This window comes from Jaculus jaculus, chromosome 14 (genome assembly GCF_020740685.1).
Source record: "Jaculus jaculus isolate mJacJac1 chromosome 14, mJacJac1.mat.Y.cur, whole genome shotgun sequence".
NCBI lineage: Eukaryota > Metazoa > Chordata > Mammalia > Rodentia > Dipodidae > Jaculus > Jaculus jaculus.
In genome coordinates, this window is record NC_059115.1 from 20,733,803 (window position 1) to 20,750,059 (window position 16,257).

The window sequence follows — 16,257 nt, forward strand, 5'->3', positions numbered from 1 at the left end:
GCCTTCTGAGTGCTGGGGTTAAAGGTGAAAGCTGCCATGTCTGGCTATTTTTTAAATTGAATCCCTTTAAATAAATAGAGAAGGGCTGGAGAGATGGCTTAGTGGTTAAGCACTTGCCTGTGAAGCCTAAGGACCCTGGTTCAAGGCTCGATTCCCCAGGACCCACATTACCCAGATGCACAAAGGGGCACACTCCTCTGGAGTTCCTTTGCAGTAGCTGGAGGCCCTGGCAAGCCCATTCTCTCTCTCTCTCTATATATATATATCTGCCTTTCTGTGTCCGTCGCTCTCAAATAAATAAATAAAAAATGAACAAAAAATATTTAAAAAAAATAGAGAAGAAACCTATAATTTGTCAATGCAAGATTGTTCAATTAGGGCTGGAGAGATGGCTTAGTGGTTAAGCACTTGCCTGTGAAACCTAAGGACCCCGGTTCGAGGCTTGATTCCCCAGGACCCACGTTAGCCAGATGCACAAAGGGGCGCACACATCTGGAGTTCGTTTGCAGTGGCTAGAGTCCCTGATGCAGCCATTCTCCCTCTCTCTCTCTCTCTCTCTGCTTTTCTCTCTGTCTCTCTCAAATAGATAAATAAAAAATGAACAAAAAAAATTTTAAAAAAAGATTGTTCAATTAGTTACAGCCTAAAATTATAAACATAGAGGGGTAGGTGTGGTTCTGTTTACCTGTCATTCCAGCACTTAGGAGTTGGAAACAAGCATCAGGAGTTCAAGGCCATCCTGTTACAATAGTAAGTTTGAGAATAAGCTTTGGGTTACATGAGACCCTGGTGTGTGTGTGTAGGGGGGGGTAGGGGACTGGGGAAGTAGCTTAGTGGTTACGGCATTTGCTTGCAAAACCTAAGGACCCAGGTTCGATTCTCCAGGACCCACATAAGCCAGATGCACAAGGGGGCACATGTGTCTGGAGTTGTATGCAGTGGCTAGAGGCCCTGGCATGCCCATTCTCTCTTTCTCTCTGTCTCTTTCTCTCTCATAAATAAATAAATAAAGTATTTTTTAAAAGGAGTGGTAGCACATGCCTTTAATCCCAGAACTCGGGAGGCAAAGGTAGGAGGATCACCATGAGTTCGAGGCCACATAGTGGATTCCAGGTCAGCCTGAGCTACAGTGAGACCCTACCTCAAAAAACCAAAAAAGTAAAAAATAAAAAAAGAAAGAAAAAGAAAGAAGGAAAGAAAGAAAGAAAGAAAGAAAGAAAGAAAGAAAGAAAGAAAGAAAGAAAGAGATATGCCTTTAATCCCAGCATTTGGGAGGTAGAGGTAGGAGGATGGCTGTAAATTCAAGGCCAGCCTGAGACTACATAGTGAATTCCAGATCAGCTTGGGCTAGAGCGGAGACCCTACATTAAAAAAAAAAAAGAGAGAGAGAAAGAGAGAGAGAATGAGAGCGAGCACGAGAGCCAGTTGTCTCAGGCAGGAGGATTCTGTCAGGTCCAGACCAGCCTGGGTTACAGATTGAGGCCTTGTTTCAGGGGGGGAAAAAAAGACAAATATTAGCACGCATAATTTTTATTTATTTTTTCCTGAGGTAGGGTCTCACTTTAGCCCAGGCTGACCTGGAATTCACTATTTAGTCTCAGGGTGGCCTCCAATTCACTTCGATCCTCCTACCTCCACCTCCCGGGTGCTGGGATTAAAAGTGTGCACCAGCTAAGTAGACATAATTTTAATGAGGAAAAGAATGTTAGCACAATGATCATATTTGTAAGAACATGTTCTTATATTATTTTTTAAAAAATATTTTTTATATTTATTATTTGAGAGAGAGAGAGAATGGGTGCACTAAGGCCTCCAGCCAGTGTAAACAAACTCCAGATGCATGCACCATTTTATGCAGCTGGCTTACGTGGGTCCTAGGGAATCGAACCAAAGTCCTTTGGCTTTGCAGGCAAGGGCCTTAACCGCTAAACCATCTCTCCAGCCCATGTTCTTATATTCTGTGATAAGTTACATTCGTATTTCATGGAAAGAATTTAGAAGCAGTTTTTTCACATTATATATGATACCCTATCATATATAAATTAACTACAGAAATGTTTTTTATCATTCTAGAAAATAAGGTGTTTCCTTTTTTCTAAAAACAAAGCAGCCATGTATTTTATAGTTTCTAGGCAACGCTCGCTGGATCAAACCACTCTGTAAAAGAGAAGGGGAGATGCTCGAGGTTGCCAGCATTTCGACTCGCGGCCATCTTTGCTTAGGGCAGAACTACTGCCCACTTTAGCAGAGACAGTAGTTGCTAGGCAACACCCTAGCCGGCTGCCATCTTTGAGTGGGACACTAGAACGAAAATTCCCCAGAATATGGTTGCTTGGCAACGTCTTGGTTCCACCGCCATCTTCAAATTAAATTTAAAATGAAAAGTTTTACATCCTACAGGAAGGTTTCTAGGCAACCCTTTAGCATCATCATCTTCAAACACACCAGTCTCTTAGGCATTGTCTTTCTCAAGTAAATGAAGTCAAACGAGGTGCGGGAGAAACTACACGACGCTTTTCAAGCACGAGCGGCTGCCATTTTTGTTAGGGGCACAGTAACTTCCGGCAGGGCCGGAAGGACGCCGGAAGCCGGCTCGCAGGCCCGAGTTGCACTTAGGCGGGAATTTGATCTCTCCTCTCGCACTCTTGTGGCTCCAGCCTGCAGGCCGGCTCGGTGTGACTTCCCGCCCGCTCCCAGGCCTGGAGCCCTGGGCTTGAGGGAGTCCGCCGAAGTGACAGCGCGCCGTTCCAGATGGGCGAGGAGGGCTCGGGGGACACCGTTCATCTGCTATGTCTCGCAGCCTCCAGTGGAATCCCCCTGTTCTGCAGGAGCAGCCGCGGCGGTGCGCCCACCCGTCAGCAGGTGGGCTTTGCACCCCTCATTCTAAACAAGGCGGAGTTTGGGGTCAGGGAGTACAGGTTGGGGCGTTTGAGTGACAGGGAGACCAACGAGCCTGCTTCCCCGATGATGAGCTTTGTAGAGCTGTGAGAAGCAAAGGGCTGGGAACTTCAGTACTGGGGTCTCCGTGGGATGGTGTGGGGTTCTGTTGTGTAACGCCCCAACCCCTCCTCAGCTCCCTTTCTCTGTCATCGGCTCCCTCAATGGAGTCCACATGTTCGGGCAGAATCTGGACGTGCAACTGAACTCGGCGAGGACGGAGGACACTACGGTGGTGTGGAAAAGCTTCCATGACAGGTCTCTTTGTGGGAACAAGGGACAAGACCTGGGCAGTAGCCCCGTTAAAGATTACTGCAGCTGTTCATTTGGTTGTAGTATCTTTGACAAGCTAGTTACCCTACTTGATCTATGATTTTCTCTGAAATAGGCAGAATGTAGCTAGCTGACCGGAATTAAAGAGCAGGCCTGGCTACACCTGGCCTTCTTTCCCAGGCCTGGCTTTATCATCCATCTCACCTTTCGTCCCTACAGCATCACCCTCATTGCTCTGTCATCTGAGAAGGGCACCTCAGAGCTCAGGCTTGAGAGAATGCTCCACATGGTGTTTGGAGCCATGGTAAGACTCTGGACCTCTTCTCCCAAACCCTGAGATCTGAGCCCTCAGCCCATCTTCCCTCAGTTCAGGCCCAGGCCCTCCTCCCTCAGACCTGGGTATGGTACTCTAGCTTTCCTCCCTAGATCCACATGTTTGCACACCTGTCCCTCTTCTCCAATCTCCTGTGTGGTTCTTTCAGGTTCTTATCGTGGGACTGGAAGAGTTGACCAATATCCGGAATGTAGAGAGACTGAAGAAAGAGTTGAGGGTGAGAGTGGGGGGACAATTTAGGATCCCTAGGCCTTGCCATTTATTCTGGAACCTCACCTCTCAGCAGTCCCTGGGCCATTGTGGCCCATTAGGTTCTTGGGACAACTTGATTGTGGGATCCTGGAGCTTGGCCCAGTTTTTTTCTGCAGGAGCCTGGATCCTAGGCCTTCCCCTTTGCCTTTGCTAGGCCAGTTACCGTCTCATCGACAGCTTCCTGGGGGACTCAGAGCTCATCGGGGACCTCACTCAATGTGTGGACTGTGTCATACCTCCAGAGGGGTCTCTACTGCAGGTATTGGTGATAGCTGTGGATATATGTGTGTGGCTCTGCCACAGTCCTCATTTTATTTCCCCTTGGACATTATCCTACCATCCTCCACTCCTACCTGGAGTTTGGCCCAGAAGATCCTGTGCACCAGAGCTAGCCTGCACCTTCCCTAGCTTCTATGGCTTCCACTTCCCTCAGGACAAGCTCCTAGGCTTTCAGTCTAGTGCCTGTCACACTGTTTTTACACCCATAAACTAGGAGGATTACAAATTTGGGGCTAGTTTGAACTACACAGGAAGAACCTGTCTCAAAACAAACAAAAACAGGCTAGGGGCATGGTTTAGCACTCAAATTCTTGTCTAGAATGAGAAACTGGGGGCGTGGCTCAGAAGAGGAGCCTCTGCTTAGATTCCACAGTGAGGGGCTGGGGACATGGCTACGAAGTAGAGCTCCTGTCTAGAATCCACAGTGAGGGGCTGAGGTGTGGCTCAGAGGTAGAGAATGAGGGGCTGGGGGCGTGGCTCAGAGGTAGAGCTCCTGCGTAGGATCCACAGTGAGGGGCTTGGGGGGGGGGATTGTTACTTAGGGACGGGATGCTGGGTTAGCAGGTGTAAGGCCCTGGAAAAAAATAATCCCTGAGTTTCACCCCAGGTGAACAGGTCGGGAACAGCAACTGCAGGTGAAGATGACGGCACAAAGCCTGCGGGTGTGTTTGTGGGTCTCGTTGGTGTCCTCTTCCTTGCCCATGTGGGGAGTCACTGCTCCTGACTCCCAGTCTGACCTCTCCCCAGGAAACCCTGTCCGGGTTCGCTGAGGCCACAGGCACTGCTTTTGTCAGTCTGCTGGTTTCAGGCCGGGTGGTGGCAGCTACAGAGGGCTGGTGGCGGCTGGGCATGCCTGAAGCTGTGCTGCTTCCCTGGCTGGTGGGGTCCCTGCCTCCACAGGCCGCTCGCGACTATCCAGTTTACCTGCCACATGGGAGCCCCACGGTGAGTAAGAGGCTGGGGCGCGAGGGGTGGATCCCCGAGGGGGCGGACATGCGATGGGGGGGGCGCGGTGAGCCCCACCCCGCTCTGGCTTCAGGTCCCGCATCGGCTCCTGACTCTGACGCTGCTGCCGAGCCTGGAGCTGTGTCTGCTCTGCGGACCGCGTCCGTCCCTAAGCCAGTTGAATCCTCAGGTGAAAACTGCAGCTTCTCCCCTAGGACACCCCTACCTCTAGCCATGCCCAGTCACGGTGACCCCTCCCCCGAGCCAATGCCTTAGTACGACCCGCCCAGGTCCTTGCAGGCCCCGCCCCGACGTGACCACGCTCCTCCCGCAGCTCTTGGAGCGCTGGTGGCTGCCGCTGCTGGACCCCCTGCGGGGCTGCCTGGCGCTGGGCCCGCGCGCGCTCCCTGACGGCTTTCCCTTGCACGCCGACATCCTCGGGTAGGGCTTGTTGGGGAACAGGCTGGAGGGCCTGTCCCCTCTCCTCTGGCCTAACACTGTCTTCCCTCCAGCTTACTGCTTCTCCATCTGGAGTTGAAGCGCTGTGTCTTCACCGTGGAGCCCTTGCGGGATAAAGGTGCGACATCGCGGTCCGGTGGCAGTGGAGGGGTTTGGGCCGGCGATGGTGTTTGTCACTTTGTTCTCTCCAGAGCCTTCCCCGGAACAGCGCCGGCGTCTCCTCCGCAACTTCTACACGCTGGTGGCCACCACACACTTCCCATCAGGTCAGCATCGAGTGTTGCAGCGCTTTGAGCATTATGGCAGGTGTACAGAGAAGGTCGTCACGTAACCCCCGCCCCCTTTTTTTTCGAGGTAGGGTCTTACCCTAGCTCAGGCTGACCTGGAATTCACTGCAATCCTCCTACCTCTGCCTCCCGAGTGCTGGGATTAAAGGCGTGCGCCACCACGCCCGGCTGGTAACCCCCTTCAGCTTACTAACAGCCTATCACCAGGCCCGTCCTGTAGCTCGTGCTTTTATAACTAAGTAAGGATGAACTCTGGACCTGGCATGCTGGCCCATACATATAATTCCAACACTCAGAAGACTGAGGTAGGAGAGTCACTGAGTTCAAGGCTAGCCTGGGTTACATAATGAGTGCCAGACCAATATATTGACATAGTCCTTATCTAACACAAAACGAAAAAGGACTTACTCTGTCCTCAGTCCTCTTCCCTGAGGACTGTCAGCGATGTCATTTCTTATGCACAGAGCAGGGGACAGAGGCAAACTAGTAAGTGGCAGAGCCCCTTCAAACCTGGTTCCACTCCTCTGTACCCCTTGATATTGCAGAGAGCAGAGCTTTGCCCAGAGTTGAGGGGGTGAGGCTCCTGTACATCCAAGTTAGGAAGGAGTTGTCCTAGATCTGTAAGGACCAAAGGCAGGGACCTGATGGTGTCCAGCCAGATGAAAACCCCATGAGTAGGCACACTGGAGTCTTACCCCCAGGACAGTGGGTGTGGTTGTCAGGAGGGTGTCTGACATATAGTGTCACCTGCATGGTAGGGTCTGTGTTAAGACAGTTCCCTGGGTGGCACCCCCCCCCCCCCAGGCCGCCTTCTCCAGAGGACACAAGTATGCACACACATCCCAGAGAAACAAGCTGGGGGGTAGAGGGTAGGAAGAGACTGTCCAGGATGGATGTGGCTTCTGGGCTAGCCTCAGTCTTCCCATCATTTCCCCAAATCCAGGCCCCACAGAGAAGACAGAGGATGGAGTCCGTCCGGCCCAGATGCCCAGAGCCTGCTACCTCGTGCTGGGGCCAGGCACTGGGTGGCAGCTGGTGGCTTTACAGCTAGGGCTCCGGCTGCTGCTGCTGCTGCTGTCCCCTCAGAGTCCCACCCATGGGCTGCGAAGCCTGGCCACCCACACTCTACACTCCCTCACCCCACTCCTTTGACCACCTAGGGATGTGTGGTGGACACAGGGCATTAGTAGTGTCTCTGTTTATTCGCTCACAATAATACACGACCCCTGACGGGGAGGGGTGGGAGGAGCTACGACGGGTGGGGTGGGAGGGGAGGAGGCACCCGCTTCCCTGATCCCTCTCCCCTCTGTGCTTCAGGGGGAAGGGAGGGAGGGGGCTCCCCCTGGCCCCCAAGAATGTAAACAGCAGCAGATGAACAAAAATAAAAATACAAAAGGCCGGAGGAAGGTTCCAGGCATGCCCCCACTCCTGGGGTCTTCGCTGTCACCACTTGAGGTCCCCTTGCTGCTCAGTCTACCACAGCTGCCTCAGTCCCAGGGTTGCTTTGCTGGGTACCGGTCACATCCGGGCAGGTCTAGGGCTCAGAACTGCTGGGCCAGCAGTTCACACAAGTGACGGGAGACAGGCTCCTTGCTGGTGCGCAGGGTCAGGCGGTACATCTATGTAGGGTGTTGAGTGGACTCAGTGAGGCAGGGCAGAGCCCAAGGAGAGGGTACGGGGTCAGAGGTGATAGAGGAGTCCGAGGTAAAATTTGGCAGAAGAGGACAAGAGGTGGGAGACATGGGAGGACACAGAAGTGACCCAGCGGTAGCGGTGGAGCGATGAAAATGATAGGTAGCTGAGGTGCAGAGAACACCCTGTCACAGGGAGATGGCAGGGCAGGAAGCCATCCTCCCAAGGGCTTTGCTCACAACTCACCTGGGCCTGGGCATTGGGCTCCAGCCGGAGCAGACAGCCCACCTGCAAGGCTTTCGTCTGAATGATTCCAGCACCCACGAAGTTCTCAGGGTTGGGGTCCACATTGTCCAGGAGGGCAGAGCCAAAACCCAGGAGCTGGGGGTACGAGTACACATCAGTGTGGCAGAGCTATGGAGCTGCCCCAGGGTGCACCTAAATCCCTGAGGGTGGGAACTGACTCCCTTCACTGAGTGTAACCGAGTTCAGCTGTCAGGACCCCACAAATGCCCCAGCCTCTTACCTTGGCCTTGGTAACCTCAGCATCCATAGGGTGATTGGCTTTGAAAATTTTCTGTGCCTCCTGCAGAGGGCTGGGGGCGGGGGAAGGTCATGTCAGGTCATGGAGGCCCCACCCCGCGGCAGAAGCCCCACCCGGCCCCGCCTGCTCACAGGCTCAGCTGCTTCCAGCGCTGGAAGAAGTCCTGGGCCGCCATCTCCGTGGGCTGGAAGAACTTGTTGAGGGTCACCGGGAGCTTCAGGGTGAGGGACTGGGGGGTGCCTCCGTACCTGGGGAAGGGTGAGCATGAGCTCCGCCTAGCCCACCCCCAAAGACACCACCCCGACGCAGCGTCCCGGACTCACCGGAAGCGCACTGACAGCAGCGGCGGCGTCAGGAAATCTCGCAGGCACTCGATGTTCAGCACCTGCTGCACCTGCGCGCCGCCATCCACCTGCGCGGCCACGCGCTTGGTCTGCACAGCCAGCTGTGGCTTCGTGGTTAAGAAAGCCAGGGACAGCGGCAGGGCGCCCAGAATGGAACTTGGGGAACCCTCGATTTTGCCCCGCAGCCCCAGTCCAGTCAGCGAAGGAGCCTGCCGGGCAATACGGACCCTAGCTCCCACATCTCAGGGGCAACACCCCAGGCCTCCTTCTCCAGAAGACACAAGTATGTACCTTTTGAGTGGCATGTGACCCGTGTACCCAGATGGGAGCGATTGCCATTGCCATCTGCACCTGAACCTGATTTCATGTCTAGACATATTGAGGGCTGGCTCTAAGTCGTCCAGTACCCCCTCTGCTCCCTGCTGGATGAAGGAAGGAAGCAGGGGGTGAGATCTAAATCGCTCTGGCTTTACAGATGTAGAAGGCCTAAAGAAAGGGAAAGGACAGCGGCGCCTACTGGCACACACCTTTAACCACAGCACTCAGGAGGCAGAAGTAGGAGGATCACCATGAGTTCGAGGCCACCCTAAAACTAGAGTGAATAAAAAAATAATAAAAGGGTCTTGGCTGACACCCACCTTTCAGGGCATTCTAACCTTTCTGACCTTCAACACGACCCTAGCTTGGTGTGGTGGTGCACACCTGTCATCTCTGCACTTGGGAGGTAGAGGCAGGAGGATCAGGAGTTCAAGATCAGGGCTGGAGAGATGGCTTAGCGGTTAAGCGCTTGCCTGTGAAGCCTAAGGACCCCGGTTCGAGGCTCGGTTCCCCAGGTCCCACGTTAGCCAGATGCACAAGGGGGCGCACGCGTCTGGAGTTCGTTTGCAGAGGCTGGAAGCCCTGGCGCGCCCATTCTCTCTCTCTCCCTCTATCCGTCTTTCTCTCTGTGTCTGTCGCTCTCAAATAAATAAATAAAAAATTAAAAAAAAAAAAAGGAGTTCAAGATCAACCTCAGATACACAACAAGCCTAAGGCCAGTCTGGGCAATTTATACATCTCAAAAAGCAACAAGCCCAGCATGGTGGCACACACCTTTAATCCAGCACTCAGGAGGCAGAGGTAGGACCGCCTGAGTTTGAGGCCACCCTGAAACTATATAGTGAATTCCAGGTCAGCCTGTGCTACAGCGAGGCCCTACCTAGAAAAACCAACCAACCAATCTACTAATCAGCCAACCAACAACAACAAAAAAAAAAAAGGCCTCAAGAAGCCCCATGCAGGACCGGGAAGATGCTTGGTGGGGCAGGTGAGGTGCTGGAAGTCAGCCTCCTGTCTATTGGGTTACTGTTATCCATCTCCCTGCCCTGGCAAGAGGCCCACCCACCCTCCGGTGAAGACAGTTTCAGAAGTGACTGTGCCTAAACTCTCACAAAAAGAACTGGATGGGGGTGGTCCTGAGCCTTCTTGCTGCCCAGGGGCTGCAGGGGTGGGTTGGGGCTTGGCACAGGCCGGACCAGGCCACAGAGGATATGAGTCTGGAGGTCTCCTGGGTGAACCACAGTGGGTGAGAAGTTCTGGAACTGCACGGAGGTCTTGTTGCCATAGAAGAGGTACATGCGACCTGTGGTGGTGGGCAGCAAGGATCGAGCCACGCTCCTCCGACCCCACTTCCCAGCTCCCCATTCCCCAAAGGCCTCCAGGACAAACCCAGGTTCTGCCGGAACTCGGACTTCACTCCAATCTGCAGCAGCTGGTTCTCAAACAAGACCCCACTGTTCTTGCAAACAAACCTGGGTGGAGTGACAAGGGTCAGGATGGCAGGTCGCCTGTCTGCTGGGATCCCGCTCTCCACCTGTCTCTGCCCTCACCCGGAACTCACTTATTCAGCAGTTCATCGGCTTCGGGAATGGGAGGGCCAATGTTCTCAGGGCCTGGGCTGGGGAAAGAATGAGATGGAAGGATACTGAAGAGCGGAAATGGGTGCGAGGCGACAGGGACTCTCCCTGGAAGAACAGAACCCCAGAGAACCTCCGGGGTCAGACAGCCAAACCAGCATTAGTTACCCCTAATGGGAAGGGGACCTTGACAGAAGCCCTCCCCCATCAGAAGACCGAGTTTCAGGCCTTTGCCAGTTATCAGGAACCCCTTAAGACAACCCTCCCCCCAACACACACCAGTCAGTGCCCCACCCCAAGGCCACCCCTTACTCGGCAGCTGGCGCTGGGTCAGCCAGTAAAGCCATGGGGCTCTCGGGGGCAGGGGGCTCCAGCTCGCTGGGCCATCCAATCCCAGAGCAGGTAAGAGAAGACAGGCGAGGCAGGCAGCCAATCCCAGACAGGCAGCAAGAGGAGCAGGGAGGAGGGAGGAGAGAGAAGGAGAAGGAAGAGTGGGCTGAGAACCACTGATGGGAGCAGACACAGGGGGCCCAGTCCAGAGTGGCCAGAGGCGGCGGCAGCCAGGACGTGGTACCTGAGGAAAGTCTCTTCAGGAGTGGGCCCTGCGCTAGGCTGCACGGGGCCATCCGAAAACACGTCCACCAACAGGTTGGCCGCAGGAGCTGCAGGCGTGGCAGGGGGCGGGGCTGCCCGCAGCCCCAGGAGGTCAGCAGAGGGCGAGGGCGTGGACTGCAGGAGTGAGGGTACAGGTGAGCTAGGGTGCTGCAGCGCAACGACCCAGCACACTGCCCACTCACCCGCGGGGCTCACCACAGTGCTGGGGGTGGGATCCATGCCCCCATTGATGTCATTGCTGCTGGGGTCCCTCCGGCCTTCATCCAGGGCGCTGGCGGCCCCCGGGCCCTTTTTGCGCTTCAGCTTAGCCAAGATGGAAGACTCGCGCTCAGGAAATGGGGGCATTTCCTCCAGCACAGTGGCCTGAGGGAGGGGCAGGTGGTCAGGGCAGGTCCAGCAGCAGGAAGGGCAGGTCCGCGGTGGGGGGCATGGCACTGACCAGGACGTCAGTGCTGGCCACCGAGCTGAGGGTGAGGTACTCCACGGCCCGCTGCTGCAGCTCCACGTCAGCATTGCGCAGCTGGGAGCCGGCCCGCAGCACGCCCTGGATGGTGGCCTTGGTCTCAGGGAAGAGGTTGATGAACTTGATATAGGTGGACAGCAGCAGGGCACGTGTGGCCACGCTGCACAGGTGGAACTTGGAGTGCAGCAGGGAGAACTGCACCGGGGGGCTGTGAGGCATGGGGTCAGCAGCAGTCAGTGGCTCCAACACCTCCCCACAGCCCCTCTGGGGACACACTCAAGGGCTGGGGCACTGGCTGCCCTGTGGGTGCTTACCAGACTGGGTAGTTGAGGCAATATGCTAAAGGGAATTCAAGGAACCCCTGTCATCCCCAGCCCTGAGATTCCTTGGGGTCCCCCCAAAGCCCTCAGTTTTTGTTTTGTTTACCAGGTAAGGTCTCACTCTAGCCCAGGCTGACCTGGAATTTACTATATAGCCCTAGGTTGGCCTTAAACTCACAGAGATCCTCCTATCTCTGCTGGGATTAAAAGGAATGCTACTATGCCTGCCCCCAGAAGTCCTCAGGAAGATGACCCCCCAGAATGAGGCTTCATCACCTGGAACGGGGGTCCCCAGCAATCAGGTTTCCAAACTCTCCGAGGATGTAGCCTCCAACTTTCACCATGTTCTCATGACAGGCAGGGGCCTGGAGGGCCTGGGCACAGGAAAAAGAATGAGGGTGGGTGGCTCTGCACTGTAGATACTCTGCATGTGCCAGGCACAAGACTTTGCCAAGCAACATATTCACTGGTGGAACATATTCACTGCAGAGCACCTGGGGCCACACATAGGAGGCACAGAGGGTTGATTAAGTAACTGATCTGAACTCACACAGCATGACAGTTAGAATCTGAAAGGTACCCATAAACATGCTTTGGATGCTTGGTCCCTAGCTGGATGTACTGTTTTGGGAAGTCGTCGGAACTCTGGGAAGTGGGGCCTATCAGGAGGAAATGGAGAACTGGGGTTATATTATCTAAGGCCACTTTCTATTGTTGTTTCCTGGTCACTATGATGTGAACAGCCTCCACCATGGGCTCAAACCACCATGAACTGAGTTGCTCCACCAGGCCTTCCTCATCATGATGGATTGAACCCTCTGAACCTCGGAGCCCAGCTTAATCTTTCCTCTCTAAAGTTGCTTTTTGTGACAGAGCCATTCCTGGACATCTCTCCTGGGATACAGGAAGCAGTAATCTCCAAGACCCAGAAATGGATCACCACATGTGGGTCCACGCCTCACATAAGCCTAGAGGCTACAGTTCCCATGTCCTTTGGCTGGCCAGAGAGGCAAAGGCATGGAACTGAGGTTATTCGGGCACAGAGGAGAAAGTAAGATCGTGTCCAAGGCTGGCTGGCCACACATGCTGCTGTCCTCGCTCAGCAGCTGTGTCCCATCATGAAGTCAAAGTGAAAGATGCTGACCTCAAAGACGGTCTTGGCAGCATAACCCTGGACGTCGTCACGGTTGGTGACAATCTGCAGCACACGGTACCACACCTCCTCACTCACGTAGTCTCCCGCAATGCGAATGAGGTTGAGGATGGTGTCCACGTACCAGCTATAGTCCACCGCATACTTCTCAGCAAGGATGGCCACCTTCAGCACCTATGATGAGAGGAAGGAAAGCATGTGAGGGAGAGGAGGAGTGTTCCACAGGGGATGTGAGTACTCGGATTCACCTGGAGCTATGCTTCCCAATGATGTCATCTGAACACCTAGCGGTCCAGTTGTCTCTCACGCCTCCTCCCACACACCATGGAGTTCAGACCCCAACTTTCCACCTTCATATCCAGGGATCCAGATCCCAGCCCTCCTCCCTCAGACTTGGAGAGGGTCCAAGCCCAGCCCTTCAACTCACAATCTCTTCCCGGATAGCATAGTCAGCTGTCTCCAGGTACCGTAACATCTCTGACACGATCTGCTTAGCATTGCTCCGGTCGCACATGGCATAGAGGAGGTCAGCTGCCCGCTGCCTCACACTGACATCCCGCTCGGTCTGTGAGATGGAAGCAGGATGAAGCTGGGGTCTAGAGTCCACTGAGACACCCTAGGCCTGCTAGGAGGGGGAGCAGAAGCCTGTACCTTGAGGGCATTGATGACAGTGTCGATGTGGGTCTTGACAGCCTCATGAGAGAACTCGGAACTGGCCAGTGTGCACATGCTCTCCAATGCCAGGTAGCGCAGGTTGGTCTCCCTGTGCTGCAGGAACTGGCCAAGCTGGTTGCAGGCCCGCACCAGGAGGTTGGGCTCACTGCCCAACACAGGTGAGGCAGCAGTGGGCAAATGGAGACAGGAGCATGAGTGGATCCATAGCCACAGCCGAAGGACCCAGAACTTCTCTTGTGCCTACCCTGAACCCCTGGTTCTCACCTTCCTGGGACCTGGACATCTGGGCAGAGAAGCCCAAATAAAGATATGCAGCAGCAGGCTGAGATTTAACTCAGTAGGAGAGCACTTGCCTACCATGTACAAAGCCCTGGGTTCAATTCCCAGTACAAAAACAAAATAAATCGGTAAGAGATGCATAAATGACTTTTTTTTTTCTTTCTGGTTTTCCAAGGTAGGGTCTCACTCTGGCCCAGGCTGACCTAGAATTCATTATAGAGTCTCAGGGTGGCCTCCAACTCACGCAATCCTCCTACCTCTGCCTACCGAGTGCTGGGATTAAAGGCCAGTTTTTTTTTTGTTTTTTTTTTTTTTGAGGTAGGGTCTCACTCTAGCCCAGGCTGAGCTGGAATTCACTCTGTAGTCTCAGAGTGGCCTCAAATTCACTGTGATCCTCACATCTCTTCTGGGATTAAAGGTGTGGGCCACCACATCTGGCTAATTCTAACTTTTAGAGGGTCCTAGCACCATCCTCATGGGGTTATATTTCATATTCCACCCTCTATTCCCTTGAAGCTAAGACACAGTCCTCCTCTTTCAGACCCAGGGACCCAGACCCTGGCCTTCCCTCAGATTCAGAGATCCAGACCCCAGCCCCGCCACCCACAGCCTATCTACCCACAGGTACCTGTCATAGTGGATAACAAGGCTGATGGTCTCAAAAAGGACAGCATTCTTGGCATTGGAGTGCTGCACCTTCTTGGACTTGGGTGGCTCCTGGGCCTTGTTGAGCACAGTCTCCAGACACTCCACCAGCCGCCCCTTCACGGCTGCATCCTCTGGGGAGAGTGAGAATGCCTGGGCTGAGCTCTGCCCATCAGTCCCCAGAGAATCTGCACCCCTTTTCTGGTTTGTGTGCCCGTGTGCCTCCAAGCCCTGCAGTCTCAGGCGAGGCCAATGCACCCTTACCATTCCCAGGTCCCCAGGCCAGCATGGGAGGGAAGGAAGGACCTCTGATACAGAGCACTGTCTCCAGAATTGGCAAGACTCTCATCCTTCTCTACAATGATCCTACTGGCTAAGAGGCTGGACCCTCGTGAGCCTCAGTTTTCCCTTATACATCACTGGTACTCATTAGGTTTCTCATAGACCTAAGAAAATCCTAAGAAAAGAAAATCCCTAAGAACCTTCTGAAGAACCAACTATCAGTGCCATCAGTGCAGAGGAGGGAGTTGGTCCTTAGCTGCCTGCCCAGAAGTCTACCACATCCTGAGTGCCAGAAGCTATGAAGTCAAGAAAGCTGATCAGGGGCTGGAGAGATGGCTCAGTGGTATTAAGGCACTTGCCTGAAGAGTTTAATGACTGAGTTCGATTCCCCAGTACCCACATAAAGGCAGATGCACAAAGTGGCACAGGCATGTGGATTTCATTTGCAGTGGCTGAAAGCCCTGGCATGCCCATTCTGTCTCTCTTCCATCTTTCTGCTTACAAATAAATAAATAAATAACAGTAGTTAGCCTGGGCTAGAGTAAAATCCTATCTAAGAAACCCAACCCAGCCAAAGGGCCTCAGTTCAATTCCCCAGGACCCACGTAAGCCAGATGCACAAGGTGGAACATGTGTCTGCAGTTCATTTGGAGTAGCTGGAAGCCCTGGTGTACCCATTCTCTCTGTCTCTCTCTCTCTTCTCTCTATCTCTCTCACTAATTGCAAATAAATAAATATAAAAAAGAGAAAAAAAAAAGAAACCCAACCCCCCAAAAAATCTGATCAACACCCTAGAATGTCCCCAATGCTGAGAAAGAAGGATGCAAGCTGAAGCCCACAGAAATACTTGCCACTGGCATTTCCTACAATTCAATGTGCAAGCAAGTGCACAGAACAGCTGTCAGGCATTGTACCAAAAATGCTGCCCTCCCTCCCCCCCACCCCGTACCTATGCAGAAATACATGAGATAGAGGAATGTGCTAAACAGAACTCCAAGGCAAAAGCTATCACCCAAATCTAGAATATGAGGCACATCCCAAGAGAAAAAGTCTCCTCATTTCTCCAAACACACGTTTGTCTCTGTATGTGTGGGACCAGTAAGAGTAATGGGGGGAGGGGCTGGAGAGATGGCTTAGAGGTTATGGCAGTTGCCTGCAAAGCCAAAGGATCCAGGTTCCATTCCCTAGGATCCACATAAACCAGATGCACAAGGTGGTTCATGCACCTGGAGTTGGTTTATAGCAGGTGAAGGCCCTGGTGTGCTTGCTCTTGCTCTCTTTCTTTCTCTCTCAAATAATATATAAAGAGTAAATGAAAATATTGAGGGTTTGTACATAACACAGCGGCTCCCTTGCTGAGATCTTCTGAAAGTCTGCCTTGACACAAGGTTTGTACAGAATGAAATAAGAAAATTAATAATAAATACAAGTAAATCAAAACAAAGATAATAACAGCCGGGCATGGTGGCACACACCTTTAATCCCAGCACTTGGGAGGCAGAGGTAGGAGGATTGCCATGAGTTTGAGGCCATCCTGAGACTCCATAGTGAATTCCAGGTCAGCCTGGGCCAGAGTGAGACCCTAACTCGAAAAAACAAACAAAAACAAAGATAAAAGCTGGGTGTGGTAGCACACGCCTTTAA

The 16,257-nt window shown here is 53.3% G+C and overlaps 2 protein-coding genes across 4 annotated transcripts in view; one reads left to right on the forward strand and one right to left on the reverse strand.

Annotated features, from left to right (window-relative positions):
• Nucleotides 1-2,574: 2,574 nt before the first annotated feature.
• Nucleotides 2,575-7,028, forward strand: Fuz (fuzzy planar cell polarity protein). 2 transcript variants are annotated; one of them, XM_045133488.1, is made up of 11 exons: nucleotides 2,575-2,862; nucleotides 3,074-3,195; nucleotides 3,430-3,514; nucleotides 3,693-3,761; nucleotides 3,951-4,055; nucleotides 4,823-5,020; nucleotides 5,115-5,210; nucleotides 5,355-5,461; nucleotides 5,533-5,597; nucleotides 5,671-5,745; nucleotides 6,710-7,028. In XM_045133488.1, the coding sequence occupies exons 1-11, from the start codon at nucleotides 2,752-2,754 to the stop codon at nucleotides 6,916-6,918; spliced, it is 1,242 nt and encodes a 413-aa protein (XP_044989423.1). In that variant the 5' UTR covers nucleotides 2,575-2,751; the 3' UTR covers nucleotides 6,919-7,028. The 2 variants fall into 2 exon arrangements, with proteins under 2 accessions (XP_044989423.1, XP_044989424.1); XM_045133489.1 differs by having other exon boundaries at nucleotides 4,976-5,020.
• Ap2a1 (adaptor related protein complex 2 subunit alpha 1) overlaps nucleotides 6,996-16,257 on the reverse strand; it is a 42,398-nt gene continuing 33,136 nt past the window's right edge. The window contains exons 8-24 of one of the 2 annotated variants that reach the window (XM_004672222.3): nucleotides 14,315-14,465; nucleotides 13,384-13,552; nucleotides 13,160-13,297; nucleotides 12,724-12,906; nucleotides 11,856-11,953; nucleotides 11,236-11,467; nucleotides 10,992-11,159; nucleotides 10,756-10,910; nucleotides 10,494-10,559; nucleotides 10,166-10,222; nucleotides 9,994-10,076; nucleotides 9,818-9,907; nucleotides 8,266-8,389; nucleotides 8,074-8,190; nucleotides 7,925-7,994; nucleotides 7,645-7,779; nucleotides 6,996-7,385 (exon numbers count right to left, since the gene is read on the reverse strand). In XM_004672222.3, coding sequence (XP_004672279.1) covers nucleotides 7,308-7,385; nucleotides 7,645-7,779; nucleotides 7,925-7,994; nucleotides 8,074-8,190; nucleotides 8,266-8,389; nucleotides 9,818-9,907; nucleotides 9,994-10,076; nucleotides 10,166-10,222; nucleotides 10,494-10,559; nucleotides 10,756-10,910; nucleotides 10,992-11,159; nucleotides 11,236-11,467; nucleotides 11,856-11,953; nucleotides 12,724-12,906; nucleotides 13,160-13,297; nucleotides 13,384-13,552; nucleotides 14,315-14,465 — 2,114 coding nt within the window. In that variant the 3' untranslated portion in view covers nucleotides 6,996-7,307. The remainder of the gene's footprint in view (nucleotides 7,386-7,644; nucleotides 7,780-7,924; nucleotides 7,995-8,073; nucleotides 8,191-8,265; nucleotides 8,390-9,817; nucleotides 9,908-9,993; nucleotides 10,077-10,165; nucleotides 10,223-10,493; nucleotides 10,560-10,755; nucleotides 10,911-10,991; nucleotides 11,160-11,235; nucleotides 11,468-11,855; nucleotides 11,954-12,723; nucleotides 12,907-13,159; nucleotides 13,298-13,383; nucleotides 13,553-14,314; nucleotides 14,466-16,257) is intronic. The other variant, XM_004672223.2, reaches the window with a different exon arrangement.

What these genes read in the sequence shown, in the direction of transcription:
- Fuz (XM_045133488.1), top strand. Translation starts at nt 2,752, where the DNA reads ATGGGCGAGGAGGGCTCGGGGGACACCGTTCATCTGCTATGTCTCGCA. An exon ending in TGCCACATGGGAGCCCCACG is followed by an intron (nt 5,021 to 5,114) that starts GTGAGTAAGAGG and finishes CTCTGGCTTCAG; the next exon opens with GTCCCGCATCGGCTCCTGAC. An exon ending in CACCACACACTTCCCATCAG is followed by an intron (nt 5,746 to 6,709) that starts GTCAGCATCGAG and finishes CCCCAAATCCAG; the next exon opens with GCCCCACAGAGAAGACAGAG.